General features: G+C 35.4%; 2 protein-coding genes across 2 annotated transcripts in view; one reads left to right on the top strand and one right to left on the bottom strand.

The window, feature by feature from the left end:
- Window positions 1-27,417, bottom strand: part of ANO3 (anoctamin 3) — a 407,322-nt gene that overhangs the window by 59,372 nt on the left and 320,533 nt on the right. The window contains exons 15-16 of the mRNA XM_045557695.1: window positions 21,815-21,911; window positions 13,611-13,671 (exon numbers count right to left, since the gene is read on the bottom strand). Of these exons, the coding sequence (XP_045413651.1) occupies window positions 13,611-13,671; window positions 21,815-21,911 (158 nt within the window). The remainder of the gene's footprint in view (window positions 1-13,610; window positions 13,672-21,814; window positions 21,912-27,417) is intronic.
- MUC15 (mucin 15, cell surface associated) lies at window positions 807-14,961 on the top strand. The gene is made up of 5 exons (XM_045557694.1): window positions 807-832; window positions 1,299-1,373; window positions 7,428-8,161; window positions 10,207-10,356; window positions 12,166-14,961. Exons 3-5 carry the CDS (start codon window positions 7,465-7,467, stop codon window positions 12,324-12,326), a joined length of 1,008 nt encoding a protein of 335 aa, XP_045413650.1. The 5' UTR covers window positions 807-832; window positions 1,299-1,373; window positions 7,428-7,464; the 3' UTR covers window positions 12,327-14,961.

Genomic DNA, 27,417 nt, shown 5'->3' with positions numbered 1-27,417 from the left:
GTGTTCCATTAAGCCACTGCTCAGTAACTAGTGCTTGATTCAATTTTACTCGCTTTTCTTCATACCAGTGCAGAGACAGCTTGAATATCCTTTGAGCGAATATTTTTTAGAAGTTGATTTAATTTCTAATCAAACTCTGAAAGGGCCTTTGGGCTTCAGAAAAATTAAAACTATAGAATTACCTTGTTCTTTCCTGGGGCCAATTAACTGGGCAGATTCTTTGCATTCCATTTGGAGTTTACTAGCTCCTGCATTTTAGCTAAAGTTTCGTTTTCTCTCTTAGTAGCTGCAAACCTATCTTCTCGTGCAACAGAAACCAAATATGAACCTCAGGCACACTGAACTGAACAGACCTTGGCACCAGTCCCCAAATATTGATGTGCAGAATATCCCAGTTTCACTCTTCTCCCTTTCATAAGCCGTGAAAGGAAGCAAAGGAAGTATGCCAAGTTGTTATTCAACTCTAGTATTTAATCAAGCATTACCCAGGCACTTCTGAAACTCACCAGCTTCTAAATCGAGAGCAAAAGCAAAGAGAACACAGGATGGAAACTACTTAATTGAGAAGGCCCCTAGGATTACTCAGGATCACGTGGCCATTCTCCGACAGGCCCCACTTACCACCCAAACTCCTGAAAGTCAGCAAGAAATCCGATCTCAGCCCTGGTGATTATTTCTAACGTAATGCCTCACAGCGTTCTCACATTACTGCACGTTGTGAAGTGTGACTTTATATAAAACCAATTTCATTGCAGACAAGGTGCCTCACTACTGACTCCTTTACATTGTCTACAGTCAGGTTTTAAGTACACAAACAGAGCAACCCACTAAGGTAGAGAAAGATTGGTTTATGAATTAAGAGAACATAGGAATGGGATAGAGCAACAGGTGCAGGGCATGACTCGTTTTGGTTTTCTCATCTGCAAAGCATGGGGACCCGGCATGTGTCAGAAATTCCTGATACACTGGAGGACTTTACCAAGGTCTTTGTCCTTTTTTTCACCTAGGGCAAGAAATGGATGCCCCTTGTTTTGCCACCGCTGATGAGAATAGCCTGCCCCAAAGTCAAAACGACCAACCTATGAAAACTGGAGGGTTGGGCTTTTTTGTTGTTGTTGTCGTTAAAGACCTGAACGAGGTGATATCTTAATGCTTACCGAGAAGCAGGTCAGTCAGGTTCTTGAGTGCTCTCTTACACAAGCAAGACACAGCCAGCCCCACCTAATTTTGTTTCCTTGGCACCCTCCTGCTTAGTGCACCATTGTCACAAGCAATCTATCTGTTTTCTCTAATGCAAGGCAGACTCAGCACAGCCAGGAAGACTGTGATATTTCAGCTCAGTTCCCGTTTGTAAACACCTCCTAGACCTGAAGGTAAGTGTGTATGCTCGGTTTCTTTCTCCCTCTCTCTCTTTCTCTCTCTCTCATTTATTTTCCAAAGAGAATCAAATTCACCTCAACTTTTGACAGAACAGCCTGGCAAGTAGCTACGGCAACTCTTTTAAAGACAGGTAGTTCCATTAAGTCATTACTTTCCAAAGAGTGTTTGCTCTGTTAAATAAGTTAACCTTAAGAATCACTGCCAAATTTGCTAGATGATGGAGAGTTAAATAAAAGCCTTATTTAAAACGTATGTTATTAAAAAATAGAATTTCCTTAAGTCAGATCTCAGTAAAGGTTTCAAAATGTTTAAAGTGGAAATAAAAACATGAATATAAATTGAATTTTAGGTTTAAATTATGCACTTGAACTTAAAGGTTTTTGCATTAAGTATCATAACATAATAGTTTTTGGAAAGCGGACTTCTAATACAATAGATCAGAAGCTTCTGTACATGTTTTTGAAAGGTTATCTTAATTAAAAAGTTGGCAAAATGTGCAGTACATATAATTATTTTATTTAGCATGATATGTGTACAAGTCTAGCACCCACTAGAAATCTAAAAGGCTAAGTCATTTAAGACATCCCATGGAATGAAGATGTGGATAAAGTTTCTTAAAATTATTTTCATTTTGTGGCTATGTAAGACTCCTTTTATTAAAGGGATGCTTGTTTCCCATTTACTTTCTATTTGATCCCTGCAGGCTGCTCCTACAGACAGTGAAGTGTAATAGATAGCTGAAAACCTTGTGCTTGGAAATTTCAATTTAGAACATTTATTTGGAGACACATTCTTTTTTTTCTAAGCTTGACACGTATCCAGATAATTTTTTAAGTACTGAAGTTTATGAATGAGAGCTCCCAAGTTAGCAGGTAGTATGACACACTCGATGTTTTTCCCAGATTAATGCATACCTGTCTTTTAATTAGGATGTTTATAAACTTTTGAAATTGTTTTTTTCCTAAAGGAATGCCATGCTTTTCTTTTTTCTTTTTTTTTTTTAACTGAAAAGTGAAAAGATAGGCCTTAGGTCCTCAAGCACGATCCTATTTCTGTCTTCTCACCCTTCCAAACCCCTCTTATGAAAGAGGCATTTTTTAGAAGCAGAATTTCTTCAGTCATCATTAACTGTAGCTCTTTCATTTAGGGAAAGGAAAATATACTGTCCATGATTGGAAAGGCCACTCAGAATAACACTCAAATTCTGCCTGGGACATTAGCTACATGGCAGACTGAGTTTCCTATGACAAAGACAAAACCCACCCATCTTAATTTGTAGCCTAAGATCTGTAACAAGAAATGATCAAAAGTAACTGGCAAAAAAGGTACTCAATGTATAGTCATTAGTTATTTCACTACAGCAACATGCTTTTATATTATTCCCTCAGTGTACTTGAACGGATGTTTTTACTTAAAATTTCTGATTTTGATTGAGTTTAGAATGACTAGCATTTCTTTGTCTTTGCATGGGTTGATTCCCTGACACAAACTAGGGCATCTCTTTATTTCCAAAACTTGGTATAAAGTGGTATGACTCAGTTTCAACAGGAGGCTGGGCAGAATAATGACTTTATACATTTAAGAGGAAGTAAAATTAAGCACAATGAGTGTGGATTTGCTTCCTTTACTGGCCAGAAGTTGAGAATTTTTTTGTTTTGCTTTGTTTTGCTTTCTTTCTCCTCTCACCACCCTCTGCAGACCTCCATACAAAAGTAGTAATGCGAAACCACCTTCCAAAGCCAACACTAAAGAAAGACGAAAAAATAGTGTTCATTCTCCTTGTGTAGAGGAATTGTTTAAAAATAGTGAAACTCACTCTAAAGGTATATTTTGAAAGTTGTTAAAGACTAGAAACAATAAAACTATTTCAATATATACAAGAAATTTTAGAATCTGTATTTAAAGTATCACAAAATAGCTGGAAATCTGCTTGCTTTTTCTGTTTGCTTTACAGTAATTCTACTCTTAGAAGCTTTTCAAATCTGTGATGATCTTAGCCCTGTTTCTATGTTACACCTTAAAAATTCCTCTTGGGAGCTACTACCCAGGGGCAAAAATAGATGAAGATCAGTAGGAGAAATGGGAGAAATGATCCTATTTGGTTCTTCTGATTTCTCTCCCTCTACATTTCTACTTTTCTGTCATCCCACCTTCTGTCTGTCCCCACTGTGCACCTGGCTGACAGATGAATTTGGGCACACTCAAGCATGCCGTCCAGAATCCAGCATAACTTCAGCTTTATATAACAAGTATATAACATAGTTTAAATATTTAAGTATATAACTCAGGAGATGGAGAGAGGCTTAAAGGAAATCACAAAAAGAAAAAAAAAACATTTTAGATTTCATTTGTTTCCCTCTGGAGTTTCTGTGTCACCTCCGCTAGCTTTTATTGCTTACAATGTGCTTTGTTCAATTCAGGATGGGGTCAAATTTAACCCAAATCACCTGGTCCTTGCTCCAGCAAAATTTCAGGGCCGGAGTTCTGAATAGCCGATGGCTTCAATTCTTGGCTGCTTCTATACCTTTAAGATATAAGAGGTGAACCTGGCTCTCTTAGAAGCCAGGGGCAGAGGTGAGGTTGTTCCCCCACTACCCACTGCAATGTCGGGACAACAGGAATAAATCAACCTTCACAAAAGCCTTATCTGCAGCTGTATTAATTTCTGAATGAACTGTAAATCATATCCACATCATACTGTCTTATGCCTCTCTTCCCTTTCTCTCCTTTTCCCAGGAGATAAATTCTGGGCAGTAACAGAATGCTTCGCTCATTTAGGGTGCTGATATACTAGGTTTTCAAGTTACAGTCAAAAGCCGGGTGAAGGAATGAGAGATCCCCTTGGTGGTTCAATGTTACACTCAAGGTGAAACAGAAACAGCAGAACTCACTTTGTTGAATCATGATATGTAGATTCTCGTTACAGGGGGGAATGAAAGCTCAATGCCACATTCCTCATGTAACGCAGTAAGAAAACTAGAAGAACAGCTAAGAGCCTTTTCCCTCTCTGGTGACTACTTTATTAGGAAGAGAAAATAAGCAAAACATTTAGGTATAGAAAAAGCAAATCAAATGGCATAATAATGTTAAAAAGAGTGGCCAAGTATAATTCACAAAATCAGATCACTAAGCAGTAGATAATGAAAAAGACTGTTAGATTTGCTGTGAACTTTACAGCATTCACAAGACAAAGATGTTTCTGGAAAGGTATGCACAACTATTTTTAAGCTAAACTGAATTGTATTTTAAATGTGCTAGGTGAGACATAAATAATGAAATGTTGGTGAACTATAGGTTCTAGGGATCATCAATCATGTTTTGCTAAATGCTAATCTGTAAACTACATGATAACGTTGTCCATCTAGAAACCGTTGAGACAGTTGTTAGGATTCTCTTAAATTAGGGAAAAAGTATAGTTAGTGTATTTGACAGGTACTTTGAAGATAGTGGGCCCCATATTTCTAGTGTTTTTAAAAAATGGGATGATAAACTGCTCTGGTAAAAATAATTAAATGCAGAGAGGCCATGCTAACAAAAATGATGCTGGGAAGAATTTCTAGAAAGCAGCTGAGTATCAAATTCTATACTCCTTTGCAACATCTGTTAGAAAGATAAGTACTTACTAGTTTTGACTCAGACATGCAAAGGTTTGAATCCCAACCCTTTCTCTCAGTCACTAGCTATTTATCCTTGGACACGTTATTTACATTCTTTATGCCCGACTTCATCATCTGTAAAGTGGAATTAATAAATCCTTCCTCATTGGTTGATTGTTTTTGGTAAGAATTGAATTAAATGGAAAATGTGTAAAGCAGCTGATATAACAAATGCATAATAGTAATATGTTTTCCAATCACGTTAAGCATTTTTAGGACCTAAACCAATTTTCTTGGTTATCACAGAAAAGTGAATGAAATATAAATAAGCAGAATGATCACAAATACAAACCCTATGTAATCACAATCAGGTCAAGAGACAGAGTATCACCAACACACAAAGACCTTTCATGTCTCAGCCAATCAATACCGTTTGTTCTTCCTTCCTTTTCCCAAGTAAGCACTTTCCTGACTTCTAACATTATAGCTTTTTGACTATATTTGACCTTTATATATGTGAAATCACATAATACAACTGGCTTTTTAAGCTCTGCATTATGTTTGTAATAATCATCTATGTTGCTTGTAGCTCTAGTTTGTTAATTTTTGCTGAGTATACCACAATTTAATATCCAATCTGTTAATAACAGACATTTAGGTTTGAGACTCTTATAAATAATGCCACTATAAATGTTCTTGTATGTTTGCCTGCTTTTCTTTTTAAGTAGACTTTTCTTAAACAAAAAGCATAGGGCATAGAAGATATTATACCTCTAAAACCATAGGAATCCACGGGTATTGACTGCTTGCTAAATGCTTTGGAAGAAAAATATCAGGATGTAATTATAGATTTAAGTTGTACCACTATGTAGGAAATTGTATGCAAAAGGGGGAGCACTTCAAACAAAAAGATAATCAGTGGGAGTATTGAGAGGCTCCTCAGACCTTAAGGAAAAATCAGCAAGGTTGAAAACATTTTTACAAATTTCAAGGAGAGCTCTTGAGCAATGGTAAGCAGTATGGGACCTGAATAACAGCAGTTGCACCTCCTCCTTTTTCCTAGCTCTATCAGCCTGGAGGCTTTTAGTGAAAAACAAGATCTAGTACAAAGAACACGAAATCAGTACTTAGAGTTTATTGCTTGAGGAGGAATAGTTTAATTTTAAAAATAATAAATTTTTGTTAAAAGCACTTTAAATTTTAGCCCCTAATTAAATTGGAGTCAGTAGACTTTACTTTGAATATCACCTCTTTCATTTACTAGCTTCCTTTACTAGTCATTCTGTGCTTCAGCTTCATCTGCAGAATGGGTACAACTGAAGCTATTCTTTTTGTCTCAGGGATTCTTGTGAGTGAGGATCAAGTGAAATGATATTGTAAACTTTGTAACCTGTAGGATACTACAAAGATATTATTATATTTGAGTCATAAATGGAGGTTAACATCTATTAAGTGCTTAATTTAGGCCAGATATTGTTCAGAGTGCTTCTATCTAAGTCATCTCATTTAGTCTTCAGAACAACACTGTGCAGTTTGGTTATTATAATGATGATAAAGCATTGGTTATAATGATGATAAAGCAAGTGTTTATTATGATGATTATTTTTCAGAGGCTAGAATTTTAATACAAACCTGATTCCAAAAACTTTTCCTATATCATCCTATTTATGAATTGTAGCACTTTCACATTTAACAGGCAGGATAGTTTGCCTGGATTGGGTGTCAGGACCATGGGTTCATACCCCGGCCCTGCCATTATCTAGCCAGGTGAAGTTTTCCCTGCCTCCAACCATATTCTTCATTTATAAAATAAGGCAGTAGGATAATGTAAAATCTAAAGGTCTTCTAATTCTCCCCAACTGGGGATCGAGTAGAAGGATATCATGAAGTGAAAAGTATTGTGAAAAAAGGTATGCTAATTTCAAATTCAAATAACTCAAACTAAATACTAATGAAATGAATTCAAGGAAATTCCTAACTTACTTTAATAAGCTGATATATGGTACATTTAGTATATAATCAGTAATGTCACTTTCATAATAAATATTTCAAATTACATCTTTATGAAGGACATGTTTTCTTAAATAGATTGAAGAAACCAGGCAGCTCTTCATGTCCTATCTTTATAATATTTTTAGAATTTTAATACATATATGTGTGTGTATATCTATATTTCAGCTTGTTCCAAACTAAATGATCTTTGAAATAGTAGTCTGGCTTGACAAAATCTTTGCATGGCATTTCCCTAGAAAGAAGGAAGAAAGAAATATACAGAAAATAAAACTCAGTGATACTAGTTTAAGTACATATCCAAGATAAACATTTTTCTGGACTAACGAGTATATTGTCCCAACATTGTCTTTTGATTTTTATCACTTTAAAAAACATAGATCCATTAAAACATTAGAATACTTTATTTAGTAACTTAAATAAATGATTATTTTCTTTCAGAGCCCATTTAATAAGATCAATACCAAAGAAAGCTACAATGTTGACCTTAGCCAGGATTCTGTTGATTTCAACATTGTTTAGTTCACTACTATTTGGGAGCCATGGGAAAGAAAATCCAGAAATAAACACAACACAAAGCATTTCAGAAGGTTTGAAAACAATGGGAAATAAACCTACTTCTTTGGAGAGTGAAGCAAATTTAAATTCAAATAATAATGAAAATAGAAACACCTCGAATCCCAACACAAGTCATCCCCCACGTTCGGATCTCTTGAACAAAGTCCATGGAATGACAGATTTCTCCGGTAACTTGTCAACAGAGAACTCTACTGGGAGTCCAAGACCCACATCCATGTTTTCCACAACCCCTCCCTTGATTCATAGCTTTGTTTCTAAATTGCCTCACAACTCATCTATAGTAGATAAAAATCCTTTGTCGGTCTCAGCACATCCCAACGCTACACCTGCTGTATCTTCAGAAAAGTTCACTTGGTCTTTGGCCAGTGATAACACTAAAACTCCTGACAACAGTTCCAGTACAGCTGGCATCCTCCATTCAGAAACAACTACCAAGTCTGCGACCCCCTTGATAACAGAACAAACTGGATTGCATACCACAAATGATGGAGGCTTCACAGGGTTTACCCCCTATCCAGAAAACACAACTGTACAGCCCACCTTAAAATTCACCAATAATTCCAAACTCTTCCCAAATACGTCAGATCCCCAAAAAGGTAAATATAAATGGATTTAACTTTCTTTTTGTGTGGATGGAATCGCCAAATAAGTCATGCTAGAAAAATAGAGGAGAATGCCACAGCACGGGTATTTCTCACTTTTGGGGTATACCATTATATTCACTGGAAACAGTGAAGTAGTTTTAGGGCTTGTGTGAACAGATGCTAGTCATTACTTCATGAGAGCGTAAGGAGACAGCGGAACAAGATGTGAAGCAGGTTGGGTTGAGAAAAGGTGGAGACTCTGAGGCAGGGGTGAGATAGTGGGTAACAATTTTCACTGAATCTTAAAAAAGACTTCCTGGAATTTCACATGGTTATAGGAATACTATACAATAGAACTTTAAAAATACATGTATGAGTGTTGAAAAATTGAACAAAATGAATGAATTTATAAATTACCTGACACGGATCCCAAAAAATTTATTATGTGGACATTTTTACATTTCACTTAGGGATTATGTCAAGCTTTAAGACATAAGGTGGGAAAGAAATCTAAGATTTAATAATTCATTTATTGTATTTTATTTTTCAGGTCTGTATCTTTTTTTCCTTTAAATTTTTTAAAAAATACTGGTTTTTTTTCCTCTATAAACTCACTGACTTCCAGTGCAACTTACTTAGAGATTATATTAATGATGTAAAAACCAAATCATAATACAAATTCCTATTTGAAAGTTATTTCCAGTATATAGAAAAAGTTATAAATCCTAAAACCTAGGCTTATTATAGCACTGCAACCAATATATTGCATAAGTACATATATTTTCATTTTAGCTATGATTTCAACACATCTTCTCATTGATACAAGCTCTGGTATTCCATTAGAAAGACTTTTTTTTTTTTTTTTTTTTTTGAGACAGAGTGTCGCTTTGTTGCCCAGGCTAGAGTGAGTGCTGTGGCATCAGCCTAGCTCACAGCAACCTCAAACTCCTGGGCTTAAGCGATCCTACTGCCTCAGCCTCCTGAGTAGCTGGGACTACAGGCATGTGCCACCATGCCCAGCTAAGTTTTTCTATATATATTTTTAGTTGGCCAGATCATTTGTTTCTATTTTTAGTAGAGACGGGGTCTCGCTCAGGCTGGTCTCGAACTCCTGACCTCGAGCGATCCGCCCACCTCGGCCTCCCAGAGGGCCAGGATTACAGGCGTGAGCCACCACGCCCGGCCTAGAAAGACTTTTAAAAAAATATTACTTTTGTCTATTTAAACCTAGTATACATATTAAGAATACTGAGTACTTACTCCTACCATTGCTTTTATCTAAACACAAATTAGTTAACTTTGCTTCTCTACATGACCCCTTGCCTATCTAATTGATGTGCTTCTCAAAAAAGGAAAATATTGAAAAGAAAATATACTACATTTGAGTTCAGTGAGCATTAAAGAGTTTATTGGTAACATAGTGTTCAAATAAGGCACTCAGTAAAAATGATGATACAGTGAAATTTTTGACTGCCTTAAACTTGGACCTACACAGCTATTTTTGATATGCAAGGCATCGCAAACATTTTGCCTTGGTCTCTCTGTTGTATTTGGAAATAACCTGTATTAGACTGCTTTTTCTTTATAGTGCCTTTTTACTTAGGGTTTTGTGGATTCATTCCCTATTACCGACTCCTATTAGCTTTATACCTTTGATTTATAGAAATGAGCTCAAAGTTCATTTCATCATTAAAGTTCATTATATTCAGAGTTTATGAAAAACTTAATACAGCATTCAACACTGAAATTAGGTCTTAATAGAGTATACACATGGCATTTCAGTACTATGGCTGTTCATAAGTAATGAGACACAGTTATAACGCTCAGATTTAAGAGTATATCAATGTGAGAAGTGTGGCTTCATATTTTGCCAACATATCCCAAATGGTACTTTATACAAACACACTCTCAAACACAGTCTCTCACCATTATCTAATTTTAAAAAAGATTATTAAACATTCTTTGGTATATATAAAGTCTGCATGCATATTATTTCTGTTCTTTGTATAATTATTTTCTATTTATTCTCTGTAATTTTTTTTTTTTTTGTCCTCTAGAGAATAGAAATACAGGAGTCGTATTTGGGGCCATTTTAGGTGCTATTTTGGGTGCTTCATTGCTTACACTTGTTGGCTACTTGTTGTGTGGAAAAAGGAAAACGGATTCATTTTCCCATCGGCGACTTTATGATGACAGAAATGAACCAGGTAAAGAGCAAATTTCAAGACTTCATCTAGGCAGTGGTTTTAATTAAGTGAGAATGCCAGTGTCCACCGCATTGCCTACAAGGGACTCAGGAATTCATATGACAGAAACAAACTAAGGATTTAGTCTGATTCACCTTCCATTTCTCCAAGAATAAAACCAAAATAATTACAGACCTGTGAGTGAAATTTAAAAACCATTTGGAACTGTTGCTCATTCCATCAAAAATGGTTTTAAATAATAATACCAGAATTTAAAACATATGTATGAAATTGCAAGATAATGGTAGAATATTAAGAAAAATCATGGCCAGTTCTGTTAGCAAGTGACTGCAAAGCTATTCTTTGCCATTGTTAGATCTCTAAGTAGCTTCAGTTTGAACAAAGATGTGTTCTAATTTGGAGCTCTTCTAAAGTTTACTCAGATACAGTAGGCTTCTATTAATCATCTAAATGAATTAAAACAGAATATATCAAATTTGCATATTTGTACACATAAAGTCAGAATATACCTTAATTCAGGAATTTTCCACTTGAAAAGGCCAACCATAATATCTATGAATGAGAACTATATATGCTAGAAATAAAGTAGGGAATTTGATCTTTCATATTATACCAACTAGAACAGAAATAAAAAATTTAGATACTTATCTATTTTTATACTTCAGGAAAAAAATGTTTTCTGGTTTGTACAGAAAACTTTTGTCACTATATCAAATAGTTAAGTGTTTCTGGTGGGTTTCATCAATGAAGTCTTAATGAGTTTTGATGAGTTCAGTTCATGACTGATATATTTCTCATATTCAGAACTAAATTCATTAATTGTAAATTTAACTGAATTCTGTTCATAGGTTTCTAGTAATCCATATAAAACAAAAAGTAACACTCCTCAAAATTAAAGGATAGAATTTCTAACAATAGTGGTTTCCAAACTTTTTTAACCTAATATCCTTGTCTTTACATGTAATCTTATGCAAAAACTCAATCTATCAAATTTAATATGATCTAAGCTTTGAGATACCTGTCCTAAAGACCTAAGATTCTTGGGAGCCTAGTTTGTAAACAGATGGCTTAAGGAATAGGTCGGTAAGCATATGATGATCCTAAGTGAATACTAGATACTAATTTAATTAGTAGTTAGTCACTGTTTGTAGTACTTCAAGATACCTAGTACATGTCCAGTTTTCCTTTGAAAATAAATTCAGGATGAATAAGGAAATATTTGACTGATTATTTAAAAAGAAAAAAAAATTCTCCTGCATCATTAATAATGAAACCGCAAGTACATAATAGCTTGGATCTATCAGAAAGAAACATAAGTTTCCATAATAGTTTTATTCCTTCTCTACCTTGAATGACTTGACCATAAATATAGTGAGATACTTGATAAAATAATGAAATTGATTAAAAAATTAATGACCTAATTTTAAAAAAGTTATAGTTTAAACCAGAAGTTAAAAAATATGTTGATAAGGCTCTGAAATCACAAGATTCAAAGGTCCATGAAGCATATGTCTGTATTTCTTTATATAAAGTCTTGATATAATTTTGTTGTAATCTTTTCTCTAGCTTATTTTAGGTCTGCTAACAATAAAATTTTAGAAGTAAAACTGTTCTCTTAGTCTTAGAAAGAAATATAGCTTAAAAAATATCTACTTATTTAAAATTTTAAAACTAAAATCTGAGAAGGCCATATAAAATATATACCTACTTACTCATCTAGAACAATTCCTAGAATCTGGTAGATGCCTGAGTGTGCATCTTTCAGATTGTCACTATAAAACAACTTTGTTTGTTTTGTTCCTTTTTTAGTTCTGCGATTAGACAATGCACCAGAACCTTATGATGTGAGTTTTGAAAATTCTAGCTACTACAACCCAACTGGGAATGATTCATCCATGCCAGAAGGCCAAGAAAATGCACGTGATAGCATTCCAATGGGTGACATACCTCCACTTCGTTCTTCCGTATAAAACAAAGAGGAAAAGGGCTTCAGGCAGCAGCAAGTGTTCCTCTACATTCTGGCCTTTTAACAAACTCATCTCCCAAAAGGTTACACAAGATCACTGTCAAGTGGATTGTGCCAAGGAGAATTTTAAAAGTGTGAGACTAGTAGCAGAAACACGGAGAGGATAAATCATTGAAAAGGTTTCCTTTCTACAATTTGTGGCTGTGCTGAAGCATTTATTATATAACCTTAATTTGTATTTTAGTTAATTTTTTTCTTAGTAGGAAATGTTTATGGAAATAGGTAAAACTTAAAGATTACATCATGCCTGATAATTTAATAATAAAAATCCTATAAAAATAACCCCAAGCTATATTTTATTATTTATTTTTTGACAGAAACTAAAGGAGTTGACTCTTCACTCCTACACCTGCAGTCCTAGTGCCATACATCAATATTAACATTTTCTTGAAGGAAAATTGGAAAAGATATTTTTTTAAAAAAAGTCTTTGACTTAAAGCTAGAAAAAGGATATAACCCAGAGTTTCTGTTCCTGGGAAATTAAGGCAACAGGAATGAGAGACCTATATTCTAGTACATTATAATTTTCTGGATCAGCACATACACGATCAGCCCCTTGAGTTGCCAAGTTGACAAGGACTTTATTCAACAGGGCCATGGTAGGAAAGCTGACCCTAATAAGGATAGTAATTGCTCTCTAAAAGTCTTTGAAGGTTGAGGAATTCCAATGTGTCTGAATATACTTTAGGCTTCAATTAATTGGGTGCCTTAAAAATTCAATGAGAAACATGGTGAAAAAAGCCAAAAAATATATCTGTATATCATTTGTATAGTTTTAAATTGTTAATAGAAACAGGATTTATTGTATATTAGATATTATTGCTCAACAATGCATAAAACAGATTCTGCATCTCAAAATATATAAAGCATAAGGCTAAAAAAGTGAATGGAAACATTAAAAATCTTCTGAGCATCATTTTCATGAATAATATTACAAGAAGCTTAATCTGAATTCTAATACGTTTCAGTTTGGTTTTAATTACCACCTGCCTTTCACAGGGAAAACATGCTCCTTAGTGGAGGAAGGTCTACTCTTTAGGGCTTGGAGGGTGAGATCAAGAGTTAAGTTACCACAGAAGCAGTGAATGTATAAGAGGGCAAGCAAAATGAGTATCAACCTAGAGACTTTATTGTTGAATTGATACATGGGGTTTGTGTGTGTAAAGAAACACAGCAATAGCTTTAGAAAATAAGGGCAAGAAAGTAAGTAATGAAAGAACATACTTACCCCATATTGCCATAAAAATAGCAAAGAAGACTGTCCCTCCATTATCAAACAAATATGTTACCTTAACAGAAAACAAACGAAAATATTAGTCATACTACTGATTATAATAATCCAGTGATCACTGTTTATATTTAGGTACTTTTGATTTTTTTTCTAAATGGAAACACATTATTTTATAGTTTGTAAATACAGTATATGAGATCCTTTCATGGGTCCTGCAACTATTTTGTGTGATTTTCTCATGGAGAGAGGTGAAGAAACATTTTTTCTCCTTTCTCTTCCCTTTGATTCCCTTTTACTTCACCTTCATGTCTGCTTAGAAATGGTTCTACCATCCTGTGGAAATGTTAGTGTAGTCTAGGAGACATAGCTGAGACCTGGATGCAGGGGCTTGCAGATTGGGTGCAGATGTTGAAGTAAACAGCCCTCAAGCAGAAGCTAAGTGGGGTTGATAACTGTAGGCACCAACCAGCTTCAACTGGCTTGTCAGCCATCTCTGCCACTTTACATGAACTTTGGCTAATTATAATATTATTTACATTGTGGTTTCAAAATTTCTCTGCCTTTGAAATCACCTTGACAGTTCCGAGACAACCATATAAAGTATGAAAATGGGAGGGGACCCAATCCTAGGAATTATGACCCAAATTCTTAGGAAAAGCCAATACCTTATCCTTGAATATTCCTCCCCTCCATTAGCAGGACTTCAAAAGACCGGAAACCACCTCTTGGTGCAGCTGCTCTTTTTGAGCCTGCTCTCTTATTCTCTCTCTCTCTCTCTCTCTCTCTCTCTCTCTCTCTCATGTACTTTTGCTTTTGATAAAAGAAGCTCTTGCTCTTGCTTGGCTTATGTGGCATGTCCTCAAATTCTTTTCTCCTGAGGATCACCAAGAGCCTGGAAAGACCTCCATTTGGAGGCCACTAACAAAAGTTTTTGTGGGTCACACATAGTCAAACTACAATATAAGTTATAAGAAATTAGCTTTTCAGGTGAGGTGTACTTAGTTGCACTTCCTGTTAGTAAAACTTCCAGGAGTGGGGAAGTTAGAAAATGCAGAATTTTGCCAGTGAGCCAGTACTTCCAATGGGAAGGTGTCACAGTGCTATCCTTACTCTGTTATGTATTTTAAAATGTACTAGGGTCCACTAGTAGTTATAAGATATAATGAATCCCATCTTATTTAAAAAGTTTCATAAGTCAGTGGACATATATAACACAGGCCAAGTGTTTTTTAATCAGATAGTGACTGAAGCTTGATAAAGAACAATGTATAATTTGTATGATGTTATTGAATACAATTTTCAAGGCCACAATGACTGTTTGATTTTAATAAAGTATAAATTCAATTTACCTTTCCTTGTCTTCATTCACATACCCTCACTATATTTGTAAGTTAGTGAGGGAAATTTAATTATTACAGCCAGGTCACTAAATGTTTGTCTGGTACACAAATCTCATAGAAACTATAGAGAAAATAGGGGCATTTTCCTCGAGGGAGGGTGAGGCCAATTATGGATGAAAGAACATTATTATAAGGGAAGTTGGAATAGAATGGTGTCTTCCTTGCTCAATCTAAAGTCTAGATGGTGCTCGGTGGGCTTGTTAAAACAACACTAATGTGTACTTTAATTGTAACATCTGAAACACACTGCAAAACAATATGTAAAAACAGGTAATCATAGGATGTATTTTCTCATAATGTAGCATTATTAAAAATATCATAAAAAGATGGGCCTCTTTTGAAGGTTTGTGGATAGGTGCAAATATCCTACTTGGCTCTAAAAGTCTATGATTGTTAGGGCTTAGATTTTTAAATATATTGTAAGAATTGGTTTTCAGAACAATCATAGATATATATTATGTACATGAGAAAAAAAGATCATAAAGACATCCTCCTACAGAGCTCATAAAATTACACCCAGCAGGGGAATCCAGCTTCTTTGTTTCCAAAGGCATCCCACAGAGACACCTGAGGCTGCTGAGCAGCTGAACAGCTGTCTGTTTTCCTTTATAAACAGACCTTGCACAGGAAACAGCCTCTTAGAGTGTCAGAACAGAGACTTCACACATAGGGACTTAAAGGTCACCAAGAAATAACGGCTTTCCCCTGCTCCAGAAATAACCATGCTTTTAGAAAAATGGCAAATATAAAGCCATACTTAATAATTGTGTTGCCTGGACATGATTTGTCACAGTTTATACAGTATTTTCCCTTAAAGTTCTTCTCATTTTTTTTTTCTAAATTTGCTTACAAATCTTTTAGGTATTTTTTAACTCAATGAATTTAAACATTTTAGAAACACATCCATGAGATATAGTGAGTACACATGTAATATTCATGTAAGGTGGGATTACATACATGTTACGGGAGATAAAGCTAGTAAGAGAGGGAAGATTTCAGAACTTGCCCTAAGGACGAGTTTAACAGTTTAAAATTATTGTGTTACATTTACCAAGCTATCACATAAGGGATGTATTATGTGGGAGATCATGGAGACAAGAAGAGCAATTAGAAGTCTGTGGTTATGGTTTGAGGTGCTAAGAGATTCATTAAGGTGCTGATATAAGAGCAGGTGAATGAAAATCGGGGAGAGAGGGAAGGAAAAGTCAAGCATACTGTGTGGATTGTTCAAGGTTAGATCACGGGTGATCGGCAGGAGAGTCAGTTGGGAAGTGGCCTTCTGTCTGATAGGACAATATTTGCTATATTGAAGAAAACTCCAGATGAAATCCTAAGAAAATTCCCCAGTCAGTATACTAGACTTTTCTAAAAGCAAAAAGAAGCTTGCCCTATCTAAACATATTATTATAATATGTACATTTGCAATGGATAATTGCATTAGAAAACTAGCTTGTCTTTATGAAAAGGGGGACCTATAGACAAGCATTTTATTCATCATTGTTGATGTGAATAGACACAATATATGAAGAGGGAAGCAAAGTGAGAAAAGTGAACATAGCAAAGCTGTGTTTAGGCACAAATTTTCCATTATCTTTGACATCTGATTTCTCTTGGGGAGCTGAGCGTGGCTACATATCAATAAATGTGGGTATTGTTTAAAGAGATGCATTTCCTATTAGGTTGGAAGCTTAAAGTCTGTGTCTCCTCCACTTTAGCTGCTGGATCTTTCTCTAAAACTGCTTGATAGGTTGAGAATAACACAAGGCTCTGAAAACTTTTATCCCATTACAGTCCCTCCAGGCTAAAGAGAACAAAGCACCTCCTAGGCAGATTCAACCATGTAAGCCAAGCTACTACTGGAGGCTTGGAGGGCAGAAAGTCAGAATTTAGGCTGGAGTTCAACACATTCTCTCATTTCCCCAATCCTTAACTCCTGGGCAGGGCAAAACCTGAATAACCATTTTTATTTGCTGGACTTGGCCATAATCTACATCAAACATGGGAACTTGATTAGTCCATTTGCCACATATCATTTAAAAATATGGTCCTAGTCTTGGGGCCTCAGTGCCTGCCACAGCTGGCCTTGGCAAATAAAAGACTAGGTTGTTTACTAGCCTTGCTTGGAGCTTCATCCTTAGAAACAGGTGGCACCTCATATTCCCCCAGCCATGGTCTCTGAGGACCTCTCTGTCCTCAGCTTAGGGCTCTCAGAGCTGCCTTTCACCCAAAAAGGGGGTGGGGGTTAAACTCGGCTACCCGAGAGGAGGTAGTTCAATGGGGCCATCTGGAGCAGGGCGTGGCAGAGCTAGTCTGTTCTGACCAGTCTGGGTCTCAGGATGCATCCCCACCTGTCTGTCTAAGGCCAGGCTTTGTCACACCAGCTATAGGCAGCAGCCTCAAAACCCAGGATGGGGATGGCATTGATAAGACTGCTGATCCCTCTTTCCTTCCCAACCTGGAGAAAAGAGCTTTGATTGCAGGAGGGAGACCTCAAAAAAGAATTAGGGCTCTAACATCGTCCTGCCCCAAACACCCCAAATGTTGCTTTTCTATTAGATGTCAATAATTTTTTTTTTTTAATTTAAGGTGGAATTTCTCACCTTGTGGAGATGAAAGTGCCAAATAGTTGTCCCAGCAGTGTGACAGGTGACACTCTGGCTGGTGGGCTTCTCTCCAGCATTGCTGCAGGCAGAGGACCTCTGGGCTTGTGTGTGGGTGGGAGGGGCCATGTTGGGGTTATGGGTAGGAGCTGGTCTGGGTACAAATTAAGGCCAGTGTTGGGGACTGAGTGTTGTCCAGAAAGGCTGTTTGATCAGCTTTCACTGGGTGCTGAGGTCAGGGTCTCCATGTTAGGGAACAGAGCAAGGGACTTGAAATGGCCCCCTACAGCCTTACTTTTAGAGCATCAGTCTGTGCCAATTCTTGTAATCTGGAGGTCCCTCCCTGCCTCCAGCCCCCTGAGTTGCAGGAGTAACCTGTCATCCCACCTGAGATTTCAGGTCCTGGACACTGGGTGCTAGGAGTCCTTTTCCTGCCTGCAAGGGGTGGGAGGAGGTGATAGATGTGGGATAAACCTTCCCCTACCACACCCCAATTAATGCTGAGTAGAGCAGGAGGGCATGCTGGGAAACCCACATGTGAGCTCCATGGTTGAAACTGGCCAGGGCCAAGTTGCTCCAGACCATATTGGGTCATTTTTTAGTCTCAAGCTGGAAAGAGGTCAGAGACAGGTGACCTGGACTCAGCCCCAATAACTCCCAACCTGCCCCCTTCCCGAGCAATTGCTGATCCCTGCTTTGGAGGAAATAAATGAATACCACTCATGTGGTCTTAGAAACAGAATCACCTGACTAGCTTGTTAATGTGCAGATTTCTAGGCCTCATCCTGGACCAGCTGATTCTGAATTTTAGGACATGGGGCCCAGGAATCTGCTTTCTAACAAATGTTCTAGGTGATTCTGATGTATAGGCTTAGATAGGCTCTTCCATGAAGTATCTTAAAGAAAAAGCAGCTTTTTTTAACCTATTTCTGTTGTAGCCTCAAATCAGTGTACAGTGTGAGGCTCATAGTAGGTATTGTGTAAATATTTGTTAACAAGTTAACAAAAAATAGAAAGTAACTATTATGAATAAGACTAACTTAAAGGGTTGAGCGATTTTTTAGAATTATATGAAAAAAAAAAACTTAGGACCTTCTAATTATTTCACCTTAAATGACAAATTCTAGCATCATGGGGTTTGATAGTTTATTGTTAGTGTCTTTAAATGAGTGTGCAAATATAACTAAATTACTTAATTGTAAATAATTTTTAATCACTGTACTTTTAAATATTAAAAATAAAAATAGTCATCAAAGGAAATATTAATGTACTTAAATATAATTTTATCATATGATGGGACAAATTTTTTTCATGCAAACACATTCCTGAAATAATGGGAATAATTACATGTAACTATCCATACTTTTCAATATAATATGGCACATTTAACTTCCTATTATTTGTCACAAGTGGTTATGGATTCCACAAGGAATTGAATGGACAAGTACGTTCCAGCACACTCTCCTGCTCTACTCAGCATTAAGTGGGGTGTGGTAGGAGAAGGTTCCTTGATCATATGGCTAGGTGATCATATGAGTAACTTCTAGATATTTAACTATATGAACTGACATTAAAAGAGAATGTTTATTTCCATCCAACAAAAAGGAGTAATTATGATTTTTAAGGTATAAAACAAGTGGCTACCTTTTATGTTAGCCAGAGAAACAAATAAAAGACATATTGAATATTTCATTCTAGTGGATTTTATTTCTTGTACTTTCCATAAGGTAATGGAAGGATACAAGAAATAAAGCTTATATTCTCTGCAAGCTAACTTTTCAACTTTCCTTGTAAAAGGTATTAAGTGAATTTTTTTCTGAATCATACCTGTCCTTAAACAAACTTCTCTCTATTGAGAAAAGGACAGTTGTATTTACTGCACAATGAAAAACACCCTCTAGATTTTGTTTCCTTAGACAGTTTCCTCACCTTATCACTCTTACAAATTTGGATGTTTCTTGTCTTCAGTATTCAGATAAAGCCAAAGGATTTTATTAGATCTGTCCAAATAAAAGTATAGGCAACACATATATGGATTTGTTGGTGTCCCTAAGGCTGTTATATATCTTTGAAATATTAATCCCTGGGCTAGGAAAGGGACATGTGTCTATACATCTAATAACTAATATACTTGAAGCTCACAAAAAGTGATGAAAAAATGCTGCCTCCAAACAAAATCTCCACATTTCTAAGTCCCTATCGTCTCTGTGGAACATTTAACAGAATTCAAAACTAAATATATTTCAGAAATTAAAGTAGAAACAGTACAGACTTTTCCCATGTTCTTCAGTCAAGATAAATAATTCAGAAACTAACCAGTAAAATTTGGGCTTGTAGTAAGGAGATTTAGTGGCTTCTGAATTTATACTCAGCTTTGTCAAAATTAATTGTATAGAGACCTTCACTTCTGGACAAGATAGAATAACAGTGATTGATTTTACCCCTATGCTAAAAACAACCAAAAAAATGCACAAAATGTATAAAAGAGCAGATTGCAAGATGGTGGACATCAGGCAACAAGGGGCAATGATCTCTGAGATGTGGGAAATAAACAAGCAGAATATTTTTATTTTCACAGATTATTGCCCTAAATGAACTCTGAGAGTGCGGAGAGGGAAAACTCAGATGGTGCACAGTGAGTATGTATGTGAGGGGACTACCTGAGGTCAAGGAAAGAACCATTTGAAAGGATTAGAGTCAGGAATAGTGCCTATTCCCATCAGCCTTACTGGAAAACCTCATTATTCACAATGATTTGGGTATATAGAAAATCTTTTTGTGTGTGTGTGGGAATAAATTAGCTCTAGATAGAGCACTGCTGTGGTCCCACATCAAATATTTTAAAACCAAGACCCAAAAGGATCAAATCATTTTCAAGTAAGTAAATTATAATGAGATACATGCTGACATATATTAGAATAGTTAAAATGTAAAAAGACTGACCATACTGAGGCTCAGTGACTATACAGAAAACTGGAACTCTCATACACTGCTGGTGGGCATGTAAACTGGTATAAACACTTTGAAAAAGTTTTGGTTGGCAGTTTTTTAAAAGATTAACCACATACTTATCATATGATCCAGTCATTCTACTCGTAGGTATCTACCCAAGAGAAATGATAGCATCCATCTATATGGAGACTTGTAAATGAATGTTAATAGCAACTCTACTTAAAACAGGCAACAATTTGAAACAACCCAAAATTTTTATTAATAGGTAATGAATCAACAAATTGGTATAGATGTAATGAAATAATATTCAGCAATGTAGATGAATACTGATAAATGCTACAATATGGATGAATCTCAAAATATTTATGGTCTGTGAAAGAAGCCAGAAAAAGTTATATATTGCATGACTCCCTTCACATGAGTCCAGAAACATAAATTTATCTATGATGACACAAAGCAGTTAGCTGCTTGAGCACAGGGTTAGAGTTAGGGAGAGGTGGGAGGCAGGGATTACAAGAGGGTGTGAGGAAACTTTCAGAGGTAAAACATACGGTCATTACCTTGACTGTGGTGATGGTTTCACAGGTGCATTCATATAACAAAATGTATCAAGTCATACATTTCATATATGTACATCTTATTATATGCTAATTATACTTCCATAAAACTGTTTCACAAATAAAAATATTGTAAAATTCACTGTTTATTAAACTTGTATGAACATTGGAATCATCTGGGAAATTTTGAAATCTACTGATTTAAAAATCAGAATCCCAAAGATTCTGATTTAATTGCTCTGGGGTGTGACTTGGGCTTCAAGAGTTTTAAAAACCCTTCAGTTAATTCTAATAGGCAGTGATCTGGGAATTTGGGGTGTATTATTTCATTTCTCTGTACAATTAGAAGTATTTTAACTTCATGAATCTTTTTGGAAGACAAAAATTGAATCATTAGCAATGGAAATAATTGTTTCTCTGCTAAAAAAGAATACAGATATCATTACAATGGAATTTTATGTCTATGTTGGCAATGATCTGTTATAAAAACAAAGGAAGGCAAAGATATTCAAATAAAAGTATACTCTATTTGTAATTGCAGCAGACTGACATTTTATTCAGTAGTCAATGACACTAATAATTGTTGAAACTCTTGAGAACACTTAATTTTGGTAAAAAGCTATTTACTGGAGGATTTCTTGTTGCCTGGTTCTTAGTAGAGCTCGGGGGAGAATGTGAGGGTCTGTACTCACCTTGGCATAGATACAGCTGTCATTGAGTCTCTGCAGTGAGCAGTTCTTGTCACAGAGAGGGCACATGAATACTTCGGTGGCTTTACAAATTTCTTGGCTTGAGAAATCAAAGAAAAAAAAATGGCAAAGCATGAAACTCTGTGTCCAGGAAGCCACTTAGGTCTTACGGCAAATCCTGTTGGAAATAGCAAGCCAGAGAGGAAAAGAAGAAATGGAAATGGTGGGGAGAGGTGGGCAAGTAGGGAAGAACTTCAGACTGTAGCTCCAGGCTAATACTTTAGGATATTTGTGATACAAGGTTTTTGTTTGCTTCTTTCATTTTGCCATATTTTATACTTGTATGATACTGGTGATGCTTTTTTTTGTTTTTTACAAAGACACTTTTACACAGGATTTCATGGTCCTCAGGATAATCTTATAAGGTATACCAATGGAGTTTTAACCGAGTTCACAGACTCGGAAGTGGCTGAGTTGGAATCAATCCTGACGATTTCGACTTCTCAAGTCTAGTGATCACACAACTTATAACTCCTATTATAGTACATAATGTTGGTGCAGAGTGTTCACTGGAAATTAAAGGAGTTGTACTTTTTTTTCTTGGCAGTACCTTGACACACACTGTCATGATGACATACCATAGTTTTTATTTATGCAAATATTAATATATTCTCTATTAGGATGTAACTTTATGACATCTTTCTCTTCAATTTTATGCCCACTGCGTTTTAAAAATCTCAGCATACATTATAAATGAATTTGCGACAGGAATAGGTCATCAATAATATTTTCTGAAAAGCCTCAAAGACTAAGAGTTCTCAGCAACCTGTTTTGAGTATGTTTTGTGCCTTTCTCTGTCATACAAGGCCCTTTTCCAACTAACTATCCCCTGAGTAAACTGTCTTTAAGTAAATCTTCTCTGGAAATGTTGAAAGAAATTTAAAGACTTTCGAATATAGGTCTTAAAATGTAACTGTTAATACAAGTTTAATTGTCAATGTTTATAGCAAGATTTGTTGTTTTTAAAAATGTATATATCTGAATTATATCCCATTGTGTATATGTACTATATTTTCATTGTTCATTCTAAATAACTAGGAGAGTGGAATTGGAATGTTCCTAACACAAAGCAATGATAAATGCTTGAGGTGGTAGATATCCCAAGTTCCCTGATTTGATCATTACACACTGTATACTTGTATCAAAATTTCACATATACCCCATAAATATGTACAACTAATATATACCCATAAAAATAAAAAATTATACACTTTGAAGCAAAAAAGAATGCATGTGTATTTTAAGTGTAGGATGTATATACTCTCAAGCCAAAGTGGGACTCAATAGTAAGTAATAATTCCATATGGTAATATGATCCTTTACAATGTGCAAAGAGGAGTTCATGATCCTTAAGTTGTTTAGCTTTCAGTCCAATTTCAGGTAGTGGCAAATATCTCCACTAAGGACAGAAAATCAATGTTCAATTTAAGGGACTTGCTCAAGGTTACAGAAATAGTAAGAGATGCTTCTGGAGCCTGAACTTAGGTTATTCTTATTGTAGGTCCACTTCTCATCATCTATAACATATCTAAAAGAAGAATAAGGTTTATTTCATAGTAAAAAAGGAACTTTTCTATCAAAGTATAATTTATTAATGATGATGATGGAATGCGTCTTATACATACACTATACTTCTCCCACTTTCACACTCATCATCTTGCCGGTAATCAGGATGTCTATATCAAGCAGGAGGAAGCAGGTAAAACATATATTTTAAAAACCCAAAAGAAAGAGAAGGTTATATCGCATCTTAGCAATACTACTAATTTTAGAAATGAAATACTAACATACTTCTTGAAGAAAATTTAGTTAAAACGGTCTTGCCATTATAATTCATTGTGTTCCAAAAAATGGATTGAAATTTTGTATGAAAAAGGTATTGAAGCTGGTTTATATTACATCATCTTTCCCACCTTCCAAATCTTCAAGCAAAAGCCCAGATTTACCAAAGCATCAAGTCTAGAATCCCAACCATTAGACTGGGTCCTGTTTTTACTGCCAGAATAATTAAATTCATTTTCTATAAGTTGCTCAAAGCTTACCTCGATATGCAACATAAAAAATATTAAACAACTTTTAACAATATTTTTTTTAAGCCTAAAATAAGGGATTTCAGAGAATCACAAGTCTCTTCTAGTGGTTTACTTAGCCAGTAGAGGGAGAGTGCCCACCAGGATTGTTTATTAATTTATTTTGCAGAGCTTGATAATCTAAAAAAACACGGAATTATGGTTTTCTTTTGTTTTATATCTACTGTTAGATAGATATAAAGGGCTGATTCCAAACAAATAATAATTGCTACCAATTAAAGATAATAAAAGTATGGAGACATTTGTCCATTTGGGGGTGAATGTTGGAACTCTCTCACTCCAGGGTCCTAATGCTTCCTGTGATCCAGCTAATATGACAAAGCATAGAAGAAGAATTATCTGCCTGGTGGTGTACATTTTTTGAGAAGAGTATGAAAATAAGTTTATGGAAAATAAGTATGGCAGCACAGATAAAGCATTGCTTTTAGAATCAGATATAATCATCAGGAAAATACAAATCAAAACTATGATAGACATTACCTCACATTAGGATTGCTATTATATTAAAAAAATAGAAAATAACTGGAGCCATTGTACACTGTTGGTGGGAATCTAAAATGGTGCACTGCTATAGTAAACAGTAGGGAGGTTTCTCAAAAAATTAAAAATAGAATTACCACATGATCCAGCAATCCCACATCTAGATATATATTCAAAAGAAATAAAATCAGAATCTTGAAGAACTACCTGTTCTCCTATGTTTATTATTAAAAATATACAAGATATGGAAAAACCCAAATGTCTATTGACTGATGAATGGATAAATAAAATGTAGTATATACACAGTAGAATATTACTCAGCCTTAAAAAACAGGGAAATCCAGCTGTATGCAACAACATGAATGAACCTGGAGGACATTACACTAAGTGAAAGAAACCAGTCACAGAAGGACAACTACTGCATGATTCCACTTATATGAGGTATCTAAAATAGCCAAACTCACAAAAAACAGAAGAGTACCATTGTAGTTGCCTTTGGTGGAGGGGAGGAAGGGACAGGGAATTTAGTTATACAAGGTTGAATAAATTCCAGAGACCCACTGTACAACATTGTAACTATAGTCAAAATGACTATATTTTGCCCTTAAACATTTGTTAAGAGGGTAGATCTTATGTTAAGTGTTCTTATCACAGTAATATATTTTTTTAAAAAATCAGATGTATTATTAACAGGTTTGAAACTTAGCTGACCACTTACTAGATATATTCCCCTTACCAAGTCACCTTCCTCTTAGAGGATCAATTTCTTCATCTCTAGATGGGGATAATATCTAACTGGGATATAAAGAATATCAATAATGAACCTGGCACACCACAGACATCTGATACATGGTAGAAATCCTTATTGCTAAGGACAGGGTCAGGAGAGGGCTTGAGACATCCTTTAAGAAGCAACAGCTTTTGAAAAGCTGGTCAATATTTAGGACCACATAAATTTCTTGGTGAGTTCTGATGCCAAAGAGGCAAGAATGGACCAGAAAGTTGAGGCATCTGCTCTGTGCCCTGGTCCTGAAACCCAGGCCACATGTACCCGCTTGATCATTTTCAAATTCCTATGTCATCTCCCAGGTACAGATCTGATCACATTTCACCATGGGAGACCAATGTAGATGTCTAAATATATACATGTATGCATACATACAGTAATCTAAAAGTTCACTGTTATACATTCCTACAATTGATTGCAGAGAAATTAAGAAATATGGCCTTAATTCAGTTGGATATAGCTGTAGAAACATAATCAATAGACCCACATCTGCAGCTTTTTAACATTTTGCTCCCCTGCAATAAACAAAAAGAGCTTACTAAAATAATACTAAAATAAATCAAAACAAAATAAAAGTCTGCTCTCCCCTTCTCTCACCCACCAGGATAACACCTACAACTCAACCACGTCTGACACCTTGAATGGAAAATTTCAGTCCCCACATTTCGAAAGTCAAGATATTCAGTGCTGCTTATCTTGGTTTAGAATAGAAAGTCTGACAGGATCTTAATTATAGTGTGACAGAGGTAGGAGTAATATAATACCATATAGCACTGAAGAAAAGAATTTGCCAATGCCTTCTAAAACACGCCTGTACTAAAGGTTAAAGAGCACTTATCTCATACAAAGGGAGCCTAATTTACTCCTCTGGTACATAAATCAATAGGAACAGCAAATCTATTCCTTTCATTCCCTTTTGTTCATTTTCAGTTTTGGAGTGGTGGGAGGGGGTCTATATCGCATGGTGAAACTTTCTTAATATGTTCTCCATGAAACCAACTTACAGTAGTTGTTGAAGAATCATTTTTCATATTTGTTAATTCATTTTTAAAAAGTGTTTTTCTTTTCAAGACACAATAACTCTAAAGCACAACCTTTCCTCTGAGCTCCAGAAGATACTGACTCAACAGATTATGGGAAATGTCCAGAGAAGAAGTTTATTCAGGAAGATGCCGCCTTCCAGAATGGTAGTGAGTTTGCAAAACCCTGAAATAAATCTGTGACTACATGAAATGTTTCTGAGCAGCAAGTGTTTCTGTGTTTTCATGCTAATTATCAAGGAATTTGGTTACAGAACAGGATTCAATTCTAGGACAATGAAAGTATTTTTGTTTATAGGCAAAATTGCTATGCATATTTCTAAAGAAAATTCAGGGAAATTAATTTTTATAATCCCAGGAAGAATCTAACATTAGCATTATCTGTCATGATTATTACCCAGTAGCAAGGCCATTGTAAAAAAATGAGCCAAAGGAAAAGAAAGTGTTGAGCTGTGGAAGAGAGGGGAGAGATGCTTTTTCATATTTTGAATTTAATCATACAAAGTTGAGGTTGAGGAAATACTTGTGATATAATGTGTTAAAATTATTTTTTAATACTAGGGTGACTCTTGTCCCTGCTAATGTGTTGTTCCCAGTTTCAAATCTTGAGACACTTCAACATTATGAAATACATTTGACTTCTATCAAATCCGATACATCTCCATGTTTTAAGTTAATGCTAAATAAAGTATACAAATATCTGTTCTAGAGAGTAAGAACAAAGTAGAAAATATTTTATGTTCTCTTATGTACTCAGGAGAGGAGAAGAGACTGCTATTTATGTGGTAGAAATGTTTTGTGTAGACATCTTTAAGTGTATTAGATTCCTTCATGTGTGAAAAGGGATATGCATGCCCAAGGGTGGTAATGAAGGTTACTGCAAATGAAATTGTATTGGGAATGCCACTGTAAATTGTAAATTGTTTAAAAATTGTAGATATTATAATGATTTGAACTAATGTATTGAGAGGGCATTCTAGACTACCAAATGCTATGCAAATGCAAATTATATAAACTGTCTACTAAATTTTTAACCATTTTGTGGGACATTCTGGAAAGAGAAATTTGGTATAAAGGTAACAGTTTTAGAAATTATCCAAAAGAATTTGTATATAAGAATATAAAATGGCTTTTTTTAATAGTGTTCTC

The sequence above is a fragment of the Lemur catta genome, chromosome 7, assembly GCF_020740605.2.
Source record: "Lemur catta isolate mLemCat1 chromosome 7, mLemCat1.pri, whole genome shotgun sequence".
NCBI classification, from domain to species: domain Eukaryota; kingdom Metazoa; phylum Chordata; class Mammalia; order Primates; family Lemuridae; genus Lemur; species Lemur catta.
The sequence above is the reverse complement of the archived record's forward strand: the minus strand, read 5'-3'. Positions and strand labels throughout refer to the sequence as shown.